This window comes from Macrotis lagotis, chromosome 1 (genome assembly GCF_037893015.1).
Source record: "Macrotis lagotis isolate mMagLag1 chromosome 1, bilby.v1.9.chrom.fasta, whole genome shotgun sequence".
In the NCBI taxonomy this organism is placed as follows: Eukaryota; Metazoa; Chordata; class Mammalia; order Peramelemorphia; family Peramelidae; genus Macrotis; species Macrotis lagotis.
In genome coordinates this window covers 779150325-779169920 of record NC_133658.1, presented here as the reverse complement: position 1 = coordinate 779169920, position 19596 = coordinate 779150325, and the positions used below count along the sequence as shown (strand labels likewise).

Genomic DNA, 19596 nt, shown 5'->3' with positions numbered 1-19596 from the left:
AGACCAACATTATCTTATATTCACTCTGTTTAGAGTTTGTGTTTACAAGTAGTTTCCCCTCTAGATTTCTGCACTTTTATTCCATTTGTTGTTTTTCAGATTTCAGTCACTTTTGATTTTTTTGTGACCCTATCAGGGCTATTCTTGGCAAAGATACTAGAAACATTTACCATTTACTTCTTTACCCCATTTTTTAGATGAGGTAATGAGGTAAGCAGGGTTAAATGACTCAAAGAGGATCACTCAACTAGTAACAGTCTGATTTCAAATTTGAACTCAGAATCAGAATTCTATCCTTTGTGTTACCCGGATGCCCAGAATCTTAATGGGTCACCCCATAGTCATGCAGAGACTTCAGGACTGACCTATGCCCCTCCCATTTAGGATTTGATTTTCAGGTACCCTGAATTAGAGAGGAGAGAGAAAACAGGAAGAGCAAGAAATGTCAAAGTATTAAAGAGGGCATGATATTTGAAATGATGGTGTAATATTTGTGACCTCGCCTCTCTGGATTTCTCAGCCTAGTCCAGCCTTTCCGGGAAATGTTGTCATCTAACAGTCAGTGCTTTATGCACTTACAATTTCCTGTAAGAGCCCTGGTGTTTGCTGAACAGTTTTGCCCACTTAAAATCAGTTTCCAGTTTGAAGATCTGAAGTCAGTCATTTAAAAATTGTTATAGCTTCCCATTTATTCACTTAGAATTCAAAAGTAAGAACCAATAGTATAACAGCATTAAGCCAAGCTTCTATTGTACCAGAGACAAGAGGACCTTAGATCCTTTCCTTTCCTCTACCTGGTCTAGGAAGAAGATCCTCCCCTTCCCTTGAGAACAAGATCAAATTCTACTGCCTTCAAGAAATTTTCTATAATCCATCAGCCTGCAGAGATGGCTCTCCTGAACTCTTTGTTATCTATATGCTTTTTCTATAGGTGTGCCTACTTAATATATATGCCTATTGCTTAATTGATTCACTATATCAATTTTAAATTTTACAAATCATATTATTGTGTTTTTTTCAATCTACAAGCCTTTATTTGTGAAGTCTATGGTACTGATACCCAGCATACTTCATTCTAACTCTTCAGGGTTGAAACTGCATTGCTCCTTAATGCTGCCTTCCAGCTCCATTCCTGCTTTCAATACCCAACTATCTACTTAGGCAACAAATAGATTTCTCATTTTCTTCTGCTTTTCTTTCCTAACCCTTTCTACTTCAGTTCTTCCAGTTTCCTCAGGTAAGTATCCATTGTTCCATTTGTCATCCTGGATCTCAGATTGTCTGTTAATGAGCCCATCAGTAAAATGTAAATGTATGTGCTGCAGGAATCTGGACTATTTCCTCAACTGTTGCGTGAATTAAAGTCTTGCAGGTTATAGCAGATATTATATCTCCTAGGAGGGGAAGATGCAAAAATACTGGCAGTACCCTTGTTTAGTAAGAGAGTGAACCAGGTCAAAGGTGTCCCCGATATCAGAGGTAATGGAGAACTTCTGGAGTTTATTGATAAGGAAAATGACAAGGACTTTAATTATGTCACATTTGTAGTAATAGGCGTATGGACAGGGGAGAGATTTGAGATGAGATGCAAACTACTTAGGAGGTTAATGTAATGTATAGAAAAAAGGTAATGTATTCTTAGATCCAGTGACCTAGCTTTTTCCATGAATAAGCCACTCCATTTCTAGCCTTCTCTGCTTGTCCCCCATTCCTGGAATACTCTTCCCTCATCATCTGCTACTGATTGTCCTGACTTCCTTTAAGTCCCAATTAAAATACAATTTTTACACCTACATCTATTACTGAATGGGTGTTGTCTCTGACAAACTGAGATCCTGAAAAAACCTTAACTTAAAATGGCAAAAGATTTCCCACTGTATCGGGGCCATCTCCAGTTGTCCTAATCTATAGTTTGTCTTTGGATCCAGATAGTTACAGAGGAGAAAGTGAAGCTGTCAACTTTGCACAGTCCCTCCCTCAGATAAATGCAATTCACTTGCAAGTCACGGCATCACCTTCCTGATATCATGGTCCCTTTGAAAAGAAAGCACAAACAATAGCCCTTCCTCTTCCCAATTGCATGGTGGGAATAATCGCCCCCCTTTCCTAAGTTTTGCTTGAAGATTTCTTTTCCATTCTTATATCTAAGAAGATTCAGAAAAAATTAGTGTATGGAAATTCATTTAGGAATTACCGTAAGTGTATAGGGTCAGGCAATGACTACTATTTTATTCTCTACCTGGCTATTACATACACAGTTAAGTGTTTGTAATTGAATTAATACCTCTGGGCTGGACTGGTAATAGACCTTGATGTATTGGTTCAGCTCAAGATGTGCTTTGCCTAAATGATTAACTAAGTCGGTTACACTGAATTTGGGAAAAATAGCTAGGGGATCCAGAACAGGAACCAGAATTATCTAAATATTTCTAGTATTTTATCTTCATATAACTTGAAATAAATATACACAAAGAGCTAGATGATTTCTAAATTCCCCTTTTTTTCTATAAATTTTATGATCTTAGTAAAAAATCACTTAATTTCCTTAGCAACCCAAATAGGAGTCAGAAGAGGAAAATAAGGCATTATTATATACATATAAGGAAAGTAAGGTTTGTGAAGGACAAGTTTTTGTTTGTTATCAAACAGCCAGTGTTGGGACTCTTTTTGCTATGTAGCATTACCCATTGAGTAAAGAAGTGACCGGGAATTGAGACTAAATCTTCTGTTAGACACATTGTTTGAACCTAGGACAGATTTTTCCCTGGCTCTGGAGGTCAGCTAGGTAGTACAGTGGATAAAACTCTAGTCTTGCAGTCAGGAAGACCTGAGTTCAAATTTGAATTATGTGACTCTGGGCAAATCACTTAAAACATGCCTCAGTTTCCTCAACTGCAAAATTGTGGTAATAATAGCTCACAGGGTTATTAGTATCAAATGAGGTAATATTTGTTGCACCAGCCCTGGAGTCAGAAGGACCTGAGTTTGAATGTGACCACAGACACATAATACCCAGCTGTGTGACCTTTGGCAAGTCACAACTCCAGTGCCTTGCAACCCCCTTCTCCCCCAAAAAGAAAAGAGATAATATTTGTCAAACTATGCAGAGTGCTTGACATGGAGTAGGTGCTTATTAAATGACTATTCATTTCATTATATATAAATACATATCAATAAATATATTTATATACATGTATCCACACACCACACACATATATGTAGGAAGAGACAGAGAGAGCTAGAAACAGAAACAGAGACAAAGAAAAAGAGAGAGAAACATAGACACACACACACACAGACAGACACACACACACACACACACACACACACACACACACACACACACAGAGAGAGAGAGAGAGAGAGAGAGAGAGAGAGAGAGAGAGAGAGAGAGAGACAGAAATCATCTTGTTTAGGTGCAAACTTTTACAGATAAAGAAAACTGAGGCAACAAGATATTTGATGTATGTTTATTTCAAGGTATATGAACATAGAAAACTGGAAGTGTTAGATAACTGGCTCTGGAACCCCTAGCTATTTTTCCCAAGTTCAGTGTGGCTAAGGTAATTATTTCTACATAGCATAGCCTGAGATGATCCATATATAAAGGGCTATTACCAGACCAGAGAGGGGTGGTATTATTAATTCAATAGCAAACTTTTAACTGAGTTTGTAAAAAACCAAAAGAGAATAAAACAGTAATTATTCTCTGTCTTCCTGTAAAAACAAAAGTTGGGAGGGGAGAAAAACAGAGACAGAGTCCTAGACAGAAAGAAAGAAACCATATATTAGAAAAGAGCAGGCAAAAGAAAAGAAAGAAAAAAAAAGAGGGAGGAAGAGAATAATAGTGAGGGATCAGGAAGAAGAAAGGAAAGTGAAAGGGTGAAAGATGGGGGCGGGGTGGTGGAACTGACTAGAATAGTGTAGACTTAGAAGGAACTTCCTGATAAAAGCTCGGTATTGTAGAAATCAGCATTTTCTTAACTGGGGATTTTCCAGATCTACTTCTTCAGGCAAGTTTTTAACTAACTTTCGATAAAAACCACTTTCAGACCTACTTTTAAGGGGAGTAAACCAGAAGGATTATGGCTGGTGAGTAAGAGAATTTTCATTTACTTTAAATTCAGAATTAGAAGCAAGACTCCTGGATCTTAAAAAAAAAACATTCAATTTCTCTTTGATTTCATTTTGAAGGAGGAAGAAACTAAGGTAGACCGATAGCAAGTTGTTGTCTGAAACTAAAATTGTTTTCATACCACTTGGCATTTCCATGATCTGAGCAAGTCTGTTCTTAGACACAAATGAAGATGATCTAACTGATATCGAAAATCGAGGGCCGGCTTATTCCCATCTCACAGATCCAGGAAACAAAATGGAGAGAAGGGCAAAGACTGGCTTTTTTCTGTGTGGAGAATACTCTCAGGGTGTCACTACACATTTTCAAATGCTTCCCTGCTTTCATCAGATATCCCCCTCTTCAAAAATTTTCACCAACTCTCTATTGATTATCATATACTGCTCATTTATCTTTTTACCTTTCAAGAATCTTTATATTCGCCACCAATTTACCATACTGAAATCTTTCTGCTCCTATTGTAGTAGAACTTATAACTGTCTCTAATAAACAACTTCTCCCTCCCCCAACTCTGTAGCTGTTTTATTTAAACTTGTCTCCTGATTGGATCAATCTCAACCTAACTCCTATGTTTTTACTTTCTGCTGCAATCATGTTTCCTTTCCTTTCTGACTCTGTAAATTGTTCTAATTATTCAAGTTTCAACCATATCATTTCCCCTCAGTTCCATAAAGAATTACCTAATTAAAAAAAAAAGTAAAGCAAAACAAAAGAACTTTTTTATTATTATCTTGGACACCCAAAATAGGACATTTCTAGTTACAAAGAACACAAAATAAAAGATGCAAAGAAATTTAAAAAAATGGAATAGTAGTACTCCTGGTTCAGAGTATAAACAGTTTTATTGTCCTTTGGGTGTAAATTACCTTTCAAAATGTTTACCTATATAATTTTTAAAAAAAATTATAAAATTGCTGTATGTTACTTTCAAAATTGTCCTGCTTGTCTCTGATTTTTCCTGTCCACTTTCTTCAGTGTTTTTAAGAAATATTTCATTGACTCTCCTTTCCCTCTCCCTCTCCCTTCCCTCCCCCCCCCCCCAACTCAATGCACAATATGAGACAGAGAAATTTTGGGAGACCTTTGGAATAGGCTAGGTCAGAAAGCCTAAACTAAGGTGCTAACTGCATGAATAGAGAGAAGGGATTAGATTTCAGAGATGTTTTAGAGGTAGAAATGGTAAACTTTAGCAACTGAAAGATATTTGGGATAAAAAAAAGTGAGGAGTTGAGAATATTAGGGAAATTATGAAAAAAGGATAGTCTATGGCAGCAATAAAGACATTTTGAAGGGGAGAAAGTTGGAATAGATGAGTTATTGTAATTCAGCTTTGGACTTAGTGTTATTTCTGTTGAACTCTTCTCTAAATTCATTAACTGGAAGCTAATATTATATAATTTATAATAGAATTATAGGTTTAGAGTGGATTGGAACACAAAAATTTAGTCAGTCGAACTCTTCCCCATTACCCACTTTACAGATTAGAAAATAGACACCTAGAGATCTTTTGACTTGCCCATTGTCACATAGATTGTAAATAGAAGATTTAGGATGTAGACACAGCTAGAGATTAACTTTTATATTCTTTGTGCTTTCACCAGAGCTAGACTCCAAAGTACAAAAAAATAAGCAAGCAAAAAACCCCCCTACAAGGTTGAGTTCAAAGATTTTATCTCTAATCCTAGGTATGCCAGTAAAATACTAAATTATCTTTTGTAAATTTTTTTTAAAATTTTTGATTTAATGCAATGGCTTCAAGTGACTTGCCCAAGGTCACACAGCTAGGTAATTAATAAATGTCTGAGATCATATTTGAACTCAGGTCCTCCTGACTTCAGGGTTGGTGCTCTATTGACTGCACCACCTAGATGCCCTTATCTTTTGTAAATTATTAACAAGTTCCTTGATCCATTTACTTTTCCAACTTTGCAGTATAGTTATTAGAAGGCAAAAAAACCCCAAACAAACCTGGGTTTCAATCATATCTCTCATTCTTTTTAGATTTCTGATACTTTGGGTAAGTTCAGTTTTATTATTTGTAAAGTGAAAATTATATTCTTACTCCACTTACCTCATAGGATAGCTATGAGGTTGGACTATGTAATGTAAATGAATATAAATGTGAATAGTTATTTTTCACACTTTCTGGGAAGATAAAAGATATTTGATATCAAAATACTTTAATGGAAGTAAAACTTCTGTAAAATAAAAGGGAAGTATGGTGAAATAATACCATAAATATTTTTTACTATAACATGGTACAATGGGAAGAATATGAAGTTTGGGAAGAATTTGGAGTTTGGTGGTTATTCAGTCATGTCTGACTCTTTGTGACCCTATTTGGGGTTTTCTTGGCAGAGATATTGGTGTGATTTTCTATTTCCTTCTCTAGAAAGTAAACTGAGTAAACTGAAACAAACAGGGATAAATGACTTAGGTAATGTAGTAATTGTTGGAGACTGGATTTGAACTGAGCTCTTTATTACTTCAGATCTAGAACTCTAATCACTGTTTCACCTATCTACTCTGGAATTTGAGGAACTGATTTCAAATCCTGACTCTTGTATGTATAGCTTTATGACATTGAGCAAATCCCTCAAGTAGGAACACGTCTCTCTCTGTGCCTCTGTTTCATCATTTATCAAATTAAACTGTTAGACCCCTTAAGGTCTTTTATGACTCTAAATCTTTGATCCTATAGTTTTAATAGATGGTCACACCAGGGTCTTTTTCTTGAAGTCAATTTGCCAAATGCATGATATTTGATCACTGACTTGGTCTTAGGATCCTCCTACACTCTCATGAAATTATTCATCACATAGATTTATCACTTGTTTTACAACAAACATTAAGGTATCTATGAGGACCATACTATTTACTTCATAGAAACTGTCTTATGATAAACCATAATAGCTCAGAGTATTGCATTCATTACTTTATGTTTGTCTGTTGAGACAGTTCCTGAACTCATTTCTTTGCTCTGAATCCATTGTCTCTCCTTGTATGCATCTTTAAAGTAATTTTCATGAACCCTGGCCCTGATCATATCATGCTTTTGATAAAAACAAACTTTTAAATAATGCTGTTAATTTTTACAATTGATTAATTTGAATCATCAAAAATCATTGACATTATTATATATGACAAAATGAACACATCATACCCCTGTCCTTTCTAGACTATCACATTCATGAGGTCAGGGAAAAGAACACTGGATTTATAATCAGAGGAACTAGATTGAGACCCTGTCTTGAGGTGTTACTATGTGTATAATCTTGGGGAAGAAGTCAAGCATTCTCATGTAAAATGAGAGGTCAACTAAATCTTCAAAGTCCCTTACAACTCTAAATGTATTATCCTATGAAAGCCATTTAAAGTCATATCTTTTGAAGCATCTAGCATGGTGCTCCTCACATAGTAGGTTATTAATCTGTTTGTGGAATTGAATTTTTTGAGAGATTTATTTAGGATAATTCCTAATAAAGCAATATAGTGGTGGGGGAGAAAGAGAAGTTTTAAAAGATTATTATTATTTTAGACCAGTGCTTGTAAGTGATAAATAAACATTTCTTGATTGATTGGAAATAAATAGAAAGAGAATAAAGAAAATGAACAAGGACTCTGAAGGGGAGGAGGAAAAAATCAAAGACAGACTTATCTGTTGACTGTCCTTTTATAAAATAGTCAAAAACTGTTTTGAGTGAGAGTGCAGACATGGAACTGGGAGAAGAGATTTTTAAGAGATTAAAAAAGGACTTAAAAAGAAAAAAAGTATTGGGCATAAGAATTTAAAAAGGACCTCAGGAATCACACCATGTAGAGAATTTCCTCTAAAATTAAGGAAGGAGATGTATCCATTTCCAAGATTAAAAGTGATATCTTTGGTTTCAACAGATAAGAAAATCAAGAAAAACCCATTAAGGGCTCTTGAATTACTGGGGAAAGGCATAATCAACAGTGTTTTAGATGATGTTCTGGAAAAGAATATACTGAAATTGGAGGAAGATGAAGAAGAGGAATACCGTGAAGCTCAAGCCAATGACAACCCTGAAAAGAAAGCTAGAGTCCTGGTGCATTCTTTGACTAAGAAATTGACCGGCAGCCTGCTTAACAAAGATGAACAGGATGACAATGAGGAGAAGTCACTATCTTCTGGTAAGATTCCTGACTCAGTGAAAGGAGTTGCTAAATAATTTCTGAGATGACTCAATTCTCTACCTTTCCAAGACAAGGCTCACTTATCAGTGATTATCTCCACTGTGCTCTATGTTCCACTTATTTCTCATCATCATGCCAATATTTTCTCCCTCTACCCTTTATTTTCTTTCTTGGGCATGAATGTTGATATTTCTTAGGAGAAGGAATTGGCTACTGAGGAAATAATTTGTATTGTCTCATGTAGTTTTCCTCAATATTCAGATATGTCTTTATATTTCTGACTCTGTCCTCTAAGTTGGTAACACCTAAGGGAGATGCCAGGAGTTTTACAATACCCATTCTATTCCTTCCTCCTTTAAGCTTTTGCTCCAGAGAGTTGTATAATGCAAAGATCTTGCAGTCCTGAGTCACTATCTATTCAAGTTTTGATTTGTGCATTTGTGTGGACCTAGAATTCCATGATACTCAGATAAGGCCTTGTTCTACTGTATCTCATTTATAATAACATTACCATGAGAGAAAAGCTTTTCTCAGGAGTGTCTTTATTCACATCTTTGCCCAGTCTGGAGACAACTCCAACCCCTAAGTAAGTGTTTTGAAAATCATAGGGCACCATCTTCCTCTGTCCCTTGGAGTCCTCCAGTTTCAGGTCTCAGCTGGAACAACATTATATTGAAAGGAAAAAAAAACATATAGAAAGAATTAATACGAATAGCACTCAAGTGAATATAAAATTCTATCATGCCTTTTGACATTTTACTTCTTTCTATATTAAATTTCATTTTATTAACTTTGTTTCATTTTTATGCATTAGGTATGTTATGGGAATTTGATTTCATCATAAAGCATATCACTCCCAGTTTCATGTAATCTGCAAATTTAATAGACATAAGATTATAGACCTTTATCTTTGCTGTTAATAAAACTTTTTAACAACATAGTATCAGACACAGGGATGTGGCTCTCTTCTGAGGATTATTAATACAAATAACAGTGCCTTGATGATATAAATAAATACTTGGTTGTTTGATTTTGATAACCTGTTGCTCAGTCATTTTAGTCATTCTCAATTTTTTATGACCCCATTTGGGCTTGGCAAAGATAGTAGAGGGGGTTGGCATTTCTTTCTCCAGTTCATTATATAGATGAGAAACTGAGGCAAACAGGATTAAGTTTCTTATCCAGGGTCACTCAACTAATTAATATATGAGGCTAAATTTAAACTCAGATCTTCCTGACTCTAGAAATATATTTACTGTACCAGCTAACTGTCTGATAATCAAACTGTTTGCAATTATTAAACACTAACTGTGTGCTAACTGCTGTCCTAAGCATTAGTCCTTGATAGCTACAGAAATAGCAAGAAAGGGATGCTAGTGATGAAGTATTAAGTAACAAACAATAACTTTATGAAATTCCTTCTTTGTTCAGAAAACTGTATAAAGTTCTAGGTAAGATACAGAATTCAGATTAAATAGGTTTTCTGTCTTCATAGATCTTCCCGCCTAGTAGAAGAATAATTTAGGATAAGATATAAGTACTTTTGAAAACTATGTAAACTCTGAGAGGGAAAGTCACTGTTGACCAGAAGGATCACAGAAGACATCTTAGAGGTGTCTTTTAAATTAGACTCTAAATGATGATAGAAATTTAACACAAAGTAATTTTGAATTGGAGGATATCTCAGGCACTGGGAATAGGTGCCTTAGAAATGGGATAATTAGGTGGTGCAGTGAACATAGTACTGGACTTGGAGTTAGAAAGACCTGAGACCTCCCTCAGATACTTATTAACTATGTGACATTAGCAAGTAACTTAACCACTTGATTTCAGTTTTCCTAGGTATGAAATGAGTTTGAAATATAACTTTCCTTACAGGATTATTGTAGTATATTAGTTAATATTTGTAGAATGCTTCACAAACCTTAAAACACTATATAAACATTATGATGATGATGATGATGACAGACAAGGAAATGTCTTTGGCGGTATTATAATGTAGACAAGTTTGGATGTAGTATGACTAGAAAGTATAATATAAGGCTAGACTGGCAAGGCAGCACCAAATTGTAGAAGACATTGAATTTTTAGTAAAGAAGTTCGACCTTTATTGGGAAGTAAAAGGGAGTCACTCAAGATTTTTGAGTACCTTAGTGACTTAACCAGATCAATCCAGAGGAAGACATTGGGAAGTATAAGTTACTGGAATATCCATGAATAGTAGTGCCTTCCTATAAGCTAGTAATTGTGCTTTGGAATCAAGAATTACCATGGCATTCTACAACCTCTGCCCTCATTGGGTATTTCAAAAAGAATAACCACTAAGTCATATCTATTTTTTGATGGGCCAGGACAAAAAGAAGGGAATTTAGGATAGCTAGCAAGAAAAGATTTAAGAAATCTAGAAAGTGAAATGTTTGACATGAAATATGAAAAGGGAGAGTGTGAGTCTAGAATTAATATTTTTTTCCACAGTGCCCTGAACATAACTCCAAAGAATTGCATTTATTTTATAAGAGGTTGTGACTTCTCTGCATGTTTTCTTGAGAAGCAAAAATTCCTATGGTTAAAGCTTGGACATTTCTGCATATCACGTTTGTTTCTTCACTAATTCTTCTCTTTATTCTTAATGATTTCACTATTTTGGTCATGGTCAAGATACAATTTTTAGCCCTGTGGTTTCAAAAACCTTCGAAAATGTTATCTCTGTGGTTGATATATGCTAACCTCTTACAGTCTTAAACTAGGGCAACAATTAGGGCAGAAGATCAGTTTGATTACCAAGACAATCAATGTTACTATTAATATTTTTATCTTTTGCAGCTTCTGCAGCAAGCCAGGTCATTTCAGCTAATCCCACAGATATACTCAAGCTCTGTTCTCCAAAACATTTTCAAAGACAGAGGAAAGAGAGGGAGACAGAGGTACTATGCAATTTATTCTTTTTTCTTTTTTTTTTTTTTTACAAGACAATGGAGTCAAGTGACTTGCCCAAGATCACATAACTAAGTATAAAGTGTCTAAGAATGGATTTGAATTCAGGACCTCTTGACTTCAGGGTCAGTGCTCTATCTACTGCATCACCTACTTGCCCAGGTACTGTCAAGTACTTAGCATTTAGCTTTTTCTCTCCCCTATTTAGAAAGAAAAACAGAATAGAAAAGCAAACGAGCGATATGCATAATCAAGTCAAACAACTTCCTATATTGATCTCACCCAAAATGATGTCTTATCATATATTTTGACTACACCACCACTATTAAATAGAGGGCTATGAGTTTTATCATCAGGACTTTGGAATTGTTATTGATCAATGTGCTGATCAGAGTTCTTGAGTTATTCAAAGTTGTTTAATTTTATATCCTGGTTCTAGAGGCTGGAGAGAGAAAAACAGAAAATTGTTGTCATAGACATTTGTTATATGAAATGTGAATTTCTTAGATATTTCAAAATTACTCTAGCGAGAGGTCATTGAGCAACCTCAAAGCCTCTGTGGATCAGACTTTGGATGTCCTTTCCTTTTAGCCTGAAAGGTATATTCTCCAAGCTAGTCATTCAATATGCAAGCATATGTATGCATGTAACTGAATTTGTATGCACAGATGACCTATGACACTTATGAATGGATCTGTTCTAGATACAAAGAACATTCTATTTTTTAAGTATAATCTCTTCTGTAAAAGAGTTTGCGATTTAGTTGGAAGAGGAGATAGAGAAGACATATATATATATATAGAATGAAGGGTTTAAAAAGTAATAATAACATGAGGTAAGAAACCATATTGTTCTAAATATATGTTTTTCTCTCCCACCCACAATATGACAAAATTTGGTTTATAATTCCATTATTTTTCAGATAAAACTATGTGTGCCCCCCCATCACTGATACTTCATTATAGGGGAATGGTTTACATTTGCAGAGGGCCTATTTTCAAACAAATTTAGTACTATAAGTGTCCTATCAATAGAGATAACATATTGTCAAAGCTCAAAAAAAGGGGAAGAACATAAATTGAGAAAAAATTTGTAATGCAAATAAGACTAGATCTAAACTTGAGCCAAGGGTTAGATTTGAATGTTGGAAGACCAGGTAAAGAATGTTCCAATTTTGCTCAAAAGCCTTAAAAATGAATATCCATTCCTATTATTCAAGCATACAAGTATATATGAATACTATATAACACTATATATTCATGTTTATGCACAAATTTTTATATATCTATACATATGTGTATAAGTATTTTATATACATATAAATTTACATATATACTTAGAGTAACCTAGTATTTTAAACAAATGTGTGAATGTGTATCCATACTTTATCTATATCTCTCTTAAATAAGTATCTATATACGCAAATATGCATATCTGTATTTCCATTTACATGTCTTTGTCTATATTTATCACCACATCATTCAGATCTATTTATATATGTATATATATGCCTACATCTAACTGTGTATGTATGTACATATGTATGTGTGGATCTACATACACACACTCATGTACCCATATACTCCTCAGTTCTATAAACTATTTTCCACATTAATCGCTTTCTTTAATAGACAATATCTATGAGCAAGAAAGAATGAAGTATCATCTTTTTTTGCAAGACACAGGGAAAAGGACAATATATAAAGGCACTATGATTGGAGAATGAAGAGGAGAGTGACTTGATCAACTTACCCCATATTTTTTCTTCACAGATATACCCAGTGATGGAGAAGGAAGGCCGTACACGTTTGGCCCTCATCATCTGTAATATACAATTTGAACATCTCTCTGAGAGGAATGGAGCTGAACTTGACAGTACAAGGATGGAAATCCTTCTTAAAGAGTTAGGATACAATGTGGATGTCTTAAAGAATCTCACATCTTTGGTAAGGGCCAGAGGTAAGCCCCTTGCCCCACTGAAAAGATCCCAGTCTATTGATCTGGGTACCACCAAGATATACTTTTACTGTTCTATCATAAATTTGATTCAACTTTAGGAATTCTTGGGTCTTTGCACAGTTCACTTTCACAGAGTATGACTCAGCACATCAATGGACTGTTTGACCCTCTTCAGAGTTGGTGCCCATAGTATTTGATAAACTGTTTATATTCCCCTTTGAGAAACTGCTCTCTGAATCTCTCAGAATTATAGTATTTATACAGAACTTCAGAAAAGAAACTGATGTATAGTAAGAAAAATGACCTACTCAATGACAAAGAGAGAGTATGTCTCCTCTGACTCTAATATTTCTATTTAACTAAGAGGTCCTGATTATTGGAGACTTTTATTTATTGAGTTATTTGAGTGATATTCTCCCTCTTGTTTCTAGTACTGTTATCTGAAATGTCCCCAGGTTATCTTGGCTATGAAGTGCATTATTTTTCAAGTGCCCTAAATACTTTACTGTTAAATAGCATATTCTGTATTCTCGGTCAAGATCACTTAGCTTTGCCACATGTCCATTATCTAACTGCTCTTGCTCTCAGTCAACATTTTACTAAAATAACCAGATTTCAGATATATTAATGTTTTATGAAGGAATGAACCGCATTGACCTTTGTATTATAGATTTAGAGTTTGTAAATAACAGATCCCATTAATCTTATACAGGAGGTTAGAAATCTATCTGCACAGTGAATTTGGACTATTGTGATTTGTTTAATGGCCTTTTTACTTAATAAGTCATTGGCTTTGGGTCCATCACTCAGGCTCCCCCCGGTCTCAGATCCCTTATATATCAAATATGTTGGTGGGATTAGGTGACCTCTAATTTCCCTCCCAGTTTTAAATCTGTTAATAAGGGAGTAAGTGAAGAGATTTGACAATTCTTTGGCATTAGCAATTCTTTTAATTTTTTTTGTTTTCTTTTCTAATTATGTGTACAGCATTATATCCTGTCAACATACATTTTTTTGTGAGATTTTGAGTTCCACATTTTCTCCTACCCTCAGCCCTGTCCCCTGACAATAAGTAGCCTGATACAGGTCATACATTCATGTTCAGGTAGATTGAATTATGTCGACATATTTTCATGTTACTCACTTTGTGAAAGAAGAATCAAAACAAAAGGGGGAAAAACTATGAGAAGAAAAAACATGAAATAAGTTTTAAAAAGTAAAAATAGTATGATTTGATTGATATTAAAGCTACATACTTTAACTCTTGATGTGAATGATATTTTCCATAACAACTTCTATAGAAGAACTGAGTCTATCATAGTTGATCTCTACAATATTTTCTTGGTTCTATTCACTTTACTCAGCACCAGTTCATGAAGTCTTTCCAGGTTTTTCTAAACTTAATCTGTTCTTGATTTTTTTTCTTGCTTTTGGCAAGGCAGTGCAGTTAATTGACTTGTCCAAGGTCACACAGCTAAGTAATTATTGTGTCTGAGGCTGGATTTGAATTTGGTCCTCCTGATTCCAGGGCAGGTACTCTATCCACTTAACCACCTAGCTCCCCCTACTCTTGATTTCTTATAGAATATTAGTATTCTATCACATTCATATAACACAGTTTGTTCAGCCATTCCCCAATTGATGGACATCCTCTCAATTTCCAATTCTTTGCCACTATAAAAGAACTATTATAATGTGGATCTTTTTCACTTTTTATGATCTCTTTGGCATTCAGACCTAGATCAAAGGGTATGTACAATGTTATGGGTTTTTGGGCATAGTTCCAAATTGCTTTCTAGAGTGGTTGGATCAGTTCAGAACTCCACTAACAGAACATTAGTGCCTCGGTTTTCCCACATTCCCTCCAACATTGATCATTTTCCCTTTGTGTTAAAGTAAACAATCTGATAGGTGTGAGGTAGTCCTCAGAGTTGTTTTAATCTACCTTTATTCAATAAAGATTTAGAGTATTTTTTCATATGACTATAGATAGAGATTTTATTTCTTTTTCTGAAAACATTGATCATTTTCCCTTTTTGTTAAAGTAAACAATCTGATAGGTGTGAGGTAGTCCTCAGAGTTGTTTTAATCTACTTTTATTCAATAAAGATTTAGAGTATTTTTTCATATGACTATAGATAGAGATTTTATTTCTTTTTCTGAAAACTGCTTGTTCATATCCTTTGACCATTTATCAACTGGGGTATGATTTGTATTCTTATAAATTTGATTCAATTCTCTATAAATTTTAGAAATAAGTCCTTTTTCAGAAATGCTGATCATAAAAATTATTTCTTAGCTTTCTGTATTCCTTCTAATTTGGTTGCATTGGTTTTAATTTGTGCATATATATTTTTTTAATTTAATTTAATCAAAAGCATACATTTTGCATTTTATAATGTTCTTTATCCCTTGTTTTGTCATAAACTACTCACTTCTCCATAGATCTGAAAGGTAACCTTTTCCTTGTTCTCCTAATTGACTTATGATATCATCCTTTATATCTAAATTATGAATCCTTTTTACCTCATCTTGATATAGGGTATAAGATATGAATCTATGCCTAGCTTCTACCATATTATCTTCCAGTTTTCCCCAGCACTTTTTGTCATATAGGGAGTTCTTAGCCCTGAAGTTAGAGTTTTGGGGTTTATCAACAGTAAATTACTCTACTCTTTAATAATTTCTTTTTTTTTAACCTAATGTATTCCACTGACCCACCTCTATTTCTTAGGCAGTACCACATTGTTTTGATGACTATTCCTTTATAATATGGTTTTATATGTGGTATGGCTAGGTCAGATTCCTTTGTAATTTCTTTTTTCATTAATTCCCTAGATAGTCCTGATCTTTTGTTCTTTTCAATTAAATTTGTTATGATTTTTTTCTAGGTTAATAAAATAATTTTTGATAATCTGATTGGTATGACCTTGAAATAGTAATTTAATTTAGGCAGAACAATCATTTTTATTATATTAATTTGACATTGCCATGAGAAATTGACATTTTTCCAATTCTTTAGATCTGATTTTATTTGAGTGAAAACTGTTTTGTAATTGTGTTAATATTATTTTTGAATTTGTCTTGGCAAATAGACTCCCAAGTACTTTATGTTGTCTACAGTTAGATTAAATGAAATTTCTTTTTTTTTCTCTTGCTGCTGGGCATTTTTGTTCATATATAGAAATGCTGATGATTTTTACCTTGCTTAAGTTGTTAATTGCTTCTTATACATGTTTATTCTTAAGTATGCCATCATATCACCTGCAAAGAATGAAAGTTTTGTCCCTCATTACCTGCTCCAATTGCTCAACTGACATTTCTAATACTATATTGAATAATAATGGTGAATAATGGGCATCCTTCTTTCACCCATGATCTTATTGGGAATGCTTCTAGCTTACTCTGATTACATCTGATGATAGCTGATGGTTTCAGATATACACTGCTTATCAGTGTAAGAAAAACTCAATTTATTCCTATATTCTTTAGTCAATTTAAATAGGTATGGGTGCTATATTTTTTTCAAAAGCTTTTTCACCATCTGTTGAGATAATAATATGATTTCTGTCACTTTTGTTGATGATATAATCAACTATGGTGATTGTTTTCCTAATATGTCACTAACCCTGCATTTCTGTATAAATCCTGATAACCTTATCCTTTTGATAAATTTCTGTAATCTCTTTGTTAATATTCTGTTAAAATATTTTCATCAATGCTCATTAGGGAAATTGGTATATGATTTTCCTTCTGTTTTGGTTCTTCCTGGTTTAGGTATCAGTATCCTATTGGTATCATAAAAGGAAAACAAAAGCAACATTTATTTTTTAAAAATAGTTTATATAGAATTTTCTTAATGTTTGGTAGAATTCACTTAAAAATACATTTGGCCCCAGATTTTTTTTTAGAGAGTTCAATAATGTCTTCCTCATGTTTTTTCTGAAATGAAGATAAGTATTTTTTCCTCTTTTTTTTTTTTTGCAAGGCAAGTGGGGTTAAGTGGCTTGCCCAAGCCCACACAGCTAGGTAATTATTAAGTGTCTGAGACGGGATTTGAACCCAGGTACTCCTGACTCCAAGGTCGGGGGTGTATCCACTGCACAACCTAGCTGTCCCTCCTCTTTTGTTAATGGGACAATGAATATTTGTGTAAATATTCATGCATTTTACTTAGAATATTAGATTTATTGACCTGCATTGGGGCAAAATAGTTCTGAATTATTATTTTAATTTCCTCTTCATTGGTGGGGAGAGGTTATCCTTTTTTTTTTTTTTAGGTTTTTGCAAGGCAATAGGGTTAAGTGGCTTGCCCAAGGCCACACAGCTAGGTAATTATTAAGTGTCTGAGGCCAGATTTGGACTCAGGTACTCCTGACTCAAGGGCCAGTGCTCCATCCACTGAGCCACCTAGCCAACCCAGATGTTACTGTTTTGATTTTCAGTACTGGTAATTTCAATTTCTTCTTTTTTTTTTTAAATCAAATTAACCAAAAGTTTATCTATTCTATTCACAAAAGCAGCTCTTAGTTTTATTTATTATTAATTCAATGTTGTTCTTACTTTCAATTTTGTTAATTTCTCTTTTATTTCAGAATTTCTAATCTAGTATTTAATTGGGGATTTAAAATTTGTTCTGTTTGTAGCTTTTTTTAGTTGCATGTCCAATTAATTCATTGATCTCCACTTTCTCCATTTTACTCATGTAAACATTTGGAGATTTAAAATTTCCTTTAAAAGCTACTTTGGTTGCATCTCACAAGTTCAGTTATGTCTCTCATTACTGTCATTGTCTTGGATGAATTTATCAGTTATTTCTCTGATTTTTCCAATTGATGTTTAGTCTATCTATCCTTGATGCTTTATTATACATAATTTTTATTACATCTTGATATAAAAAGGTTGTATTTTATATTTCTAGTTTTCTGCATTTGATTGTTAGGTTTTTATGCCCTAATATATGGTCAGCTTTTTGTGTAGGGGTCATGTTCTGTAGAGAAAAGGTATATTTTTACTTTCTATCTTCATTCAATTTCTCCAGAGGTCTATATCTAACATTTAAAACAATTATATTCATCTCCTTAATTTCCTACTTGTTTATTTTGTGATTAGATTGATCTAATTCTGAAAGAGAGATGTTAAAGTCCCCCATTAGTATAGTTTTACTTACTATGTCTCCCTGTAACTCATTTATTTTCTCGTCAAGAGTTTAGTTGCTATATCACTTGATGCTTATGTTTTATTATTGGTCTTACTTCATTATCTATAGCATTCTTTGGAATATGTGATTTTCTTCCTGATCCTTTTTAATTAGATAGATTTTTGTCTTTGCTTTGTCTGATATCAAGATCACTTCCCATTTCTTTTATTTTATAGCACATGAAGCATATATACAACTGACATGGCTGAACCTTAGTGAAACAAATTAATAATATCAAAGTATGTAATATACTTCATTATAACTTTATCTACAATCATTCTTAACCAAGATTTTATTTTTCCCAATTATACTTAAGTACAAGGTTTGGCATTCATTCTTGCAAATTGTATATATATATATATATATATATATATATATATATATATATATATATATACTTCCTCAGTCTTTTAGTCTTTTACTTCTACTCTGTAGGTATCTCTGCTTCACATGTGTTTCTTACAAACATCATATTATAGGATTCTGATTTTTATTGCACTCTGTTATACCATTTCATGGGAGAGTTCATCCCATTCACCTTCATAGTTAAGATAACTAACTCTACATTTTCCTCCATTCTACATTTCCCCATCTGGATGAATTGGTATATATTTATATATAAAACAAATATGTATTAATTTATACATATATTAAATATATATATATATATATATATATATATATATATAATTAAAGAGAAAATGAAGAAATAAATGAGATCCAGTAAAGTATGTGTACTCCATTTTGTGCAGTAAGCTTTGGAAGTTCTTTAAAAGGTCATGATTGCATTACCTTATATAAGTATGTTACTATACAAATAGACTGCATGTTCAAAGTAAGAGACTTTGCTAATTTCTTCTAGGAAATGGAGTCAGCTCTAAGGGAGTTTGCTGCCTGTCCTGAGCACAAGTCATCTGATAGTACTTTTGTTGTGTTCATGTCTCATGGTATTCTGAATGGAATTTGTGGGAAAAGTCATCAGAAAACAAATCCAGATATACTATCTTATGATACCATATTCAAAATTCTAAACACCAAGAATTGCATCAATCTGAAAGACAAACCAAAAGTCATCATAATCCAGGCTTGTCGTGGGGGTGAGTATTATGTTTGAATAACCTGAAAAATATCTAATAATTTTCTAACAATGAAAGAGAATTATTTTATTTTTCTATTGAAGGTGACAATTGACATGGCTAAACCTTAGTGA

At 33.7% G+C, this 19596-nt stretch overlaps 1 protein-coding gene across 1 annotated transcript in view; it reads left to right on the top strand.

Moving 5' to 3' along the window:
• Positions 1-3924: 3924 nt before the first annotated feature.
• LOC141508190 (caspase-4-like) overlaps positions 3925-19596 on the top strand; it is a 30628-nt gene continuing 14956 nt past the window's right edge. Inside the window, exons 1-5 of the mRNA XM_074216575.1 lie at positions 3925-4092; positions 8030-8290; positions 11117-11217; positions 13000-13173; positions 19249-19483. Of these exons, the coding sequence (XP_074072676.1) occupies positions 4086-4092; positions 8030-8290; positions 11117-11217; positions 13000-13173; positions 19249-19483 (778 nt within the window). The 5' untranslated portion in view covers positions 3925-4085. The remainder of the gene's footprint in view (positions 4093-8029; positions 8291-11116; positions 11218-12999; positions 13174-19248; positions 19484-19596) is intronic.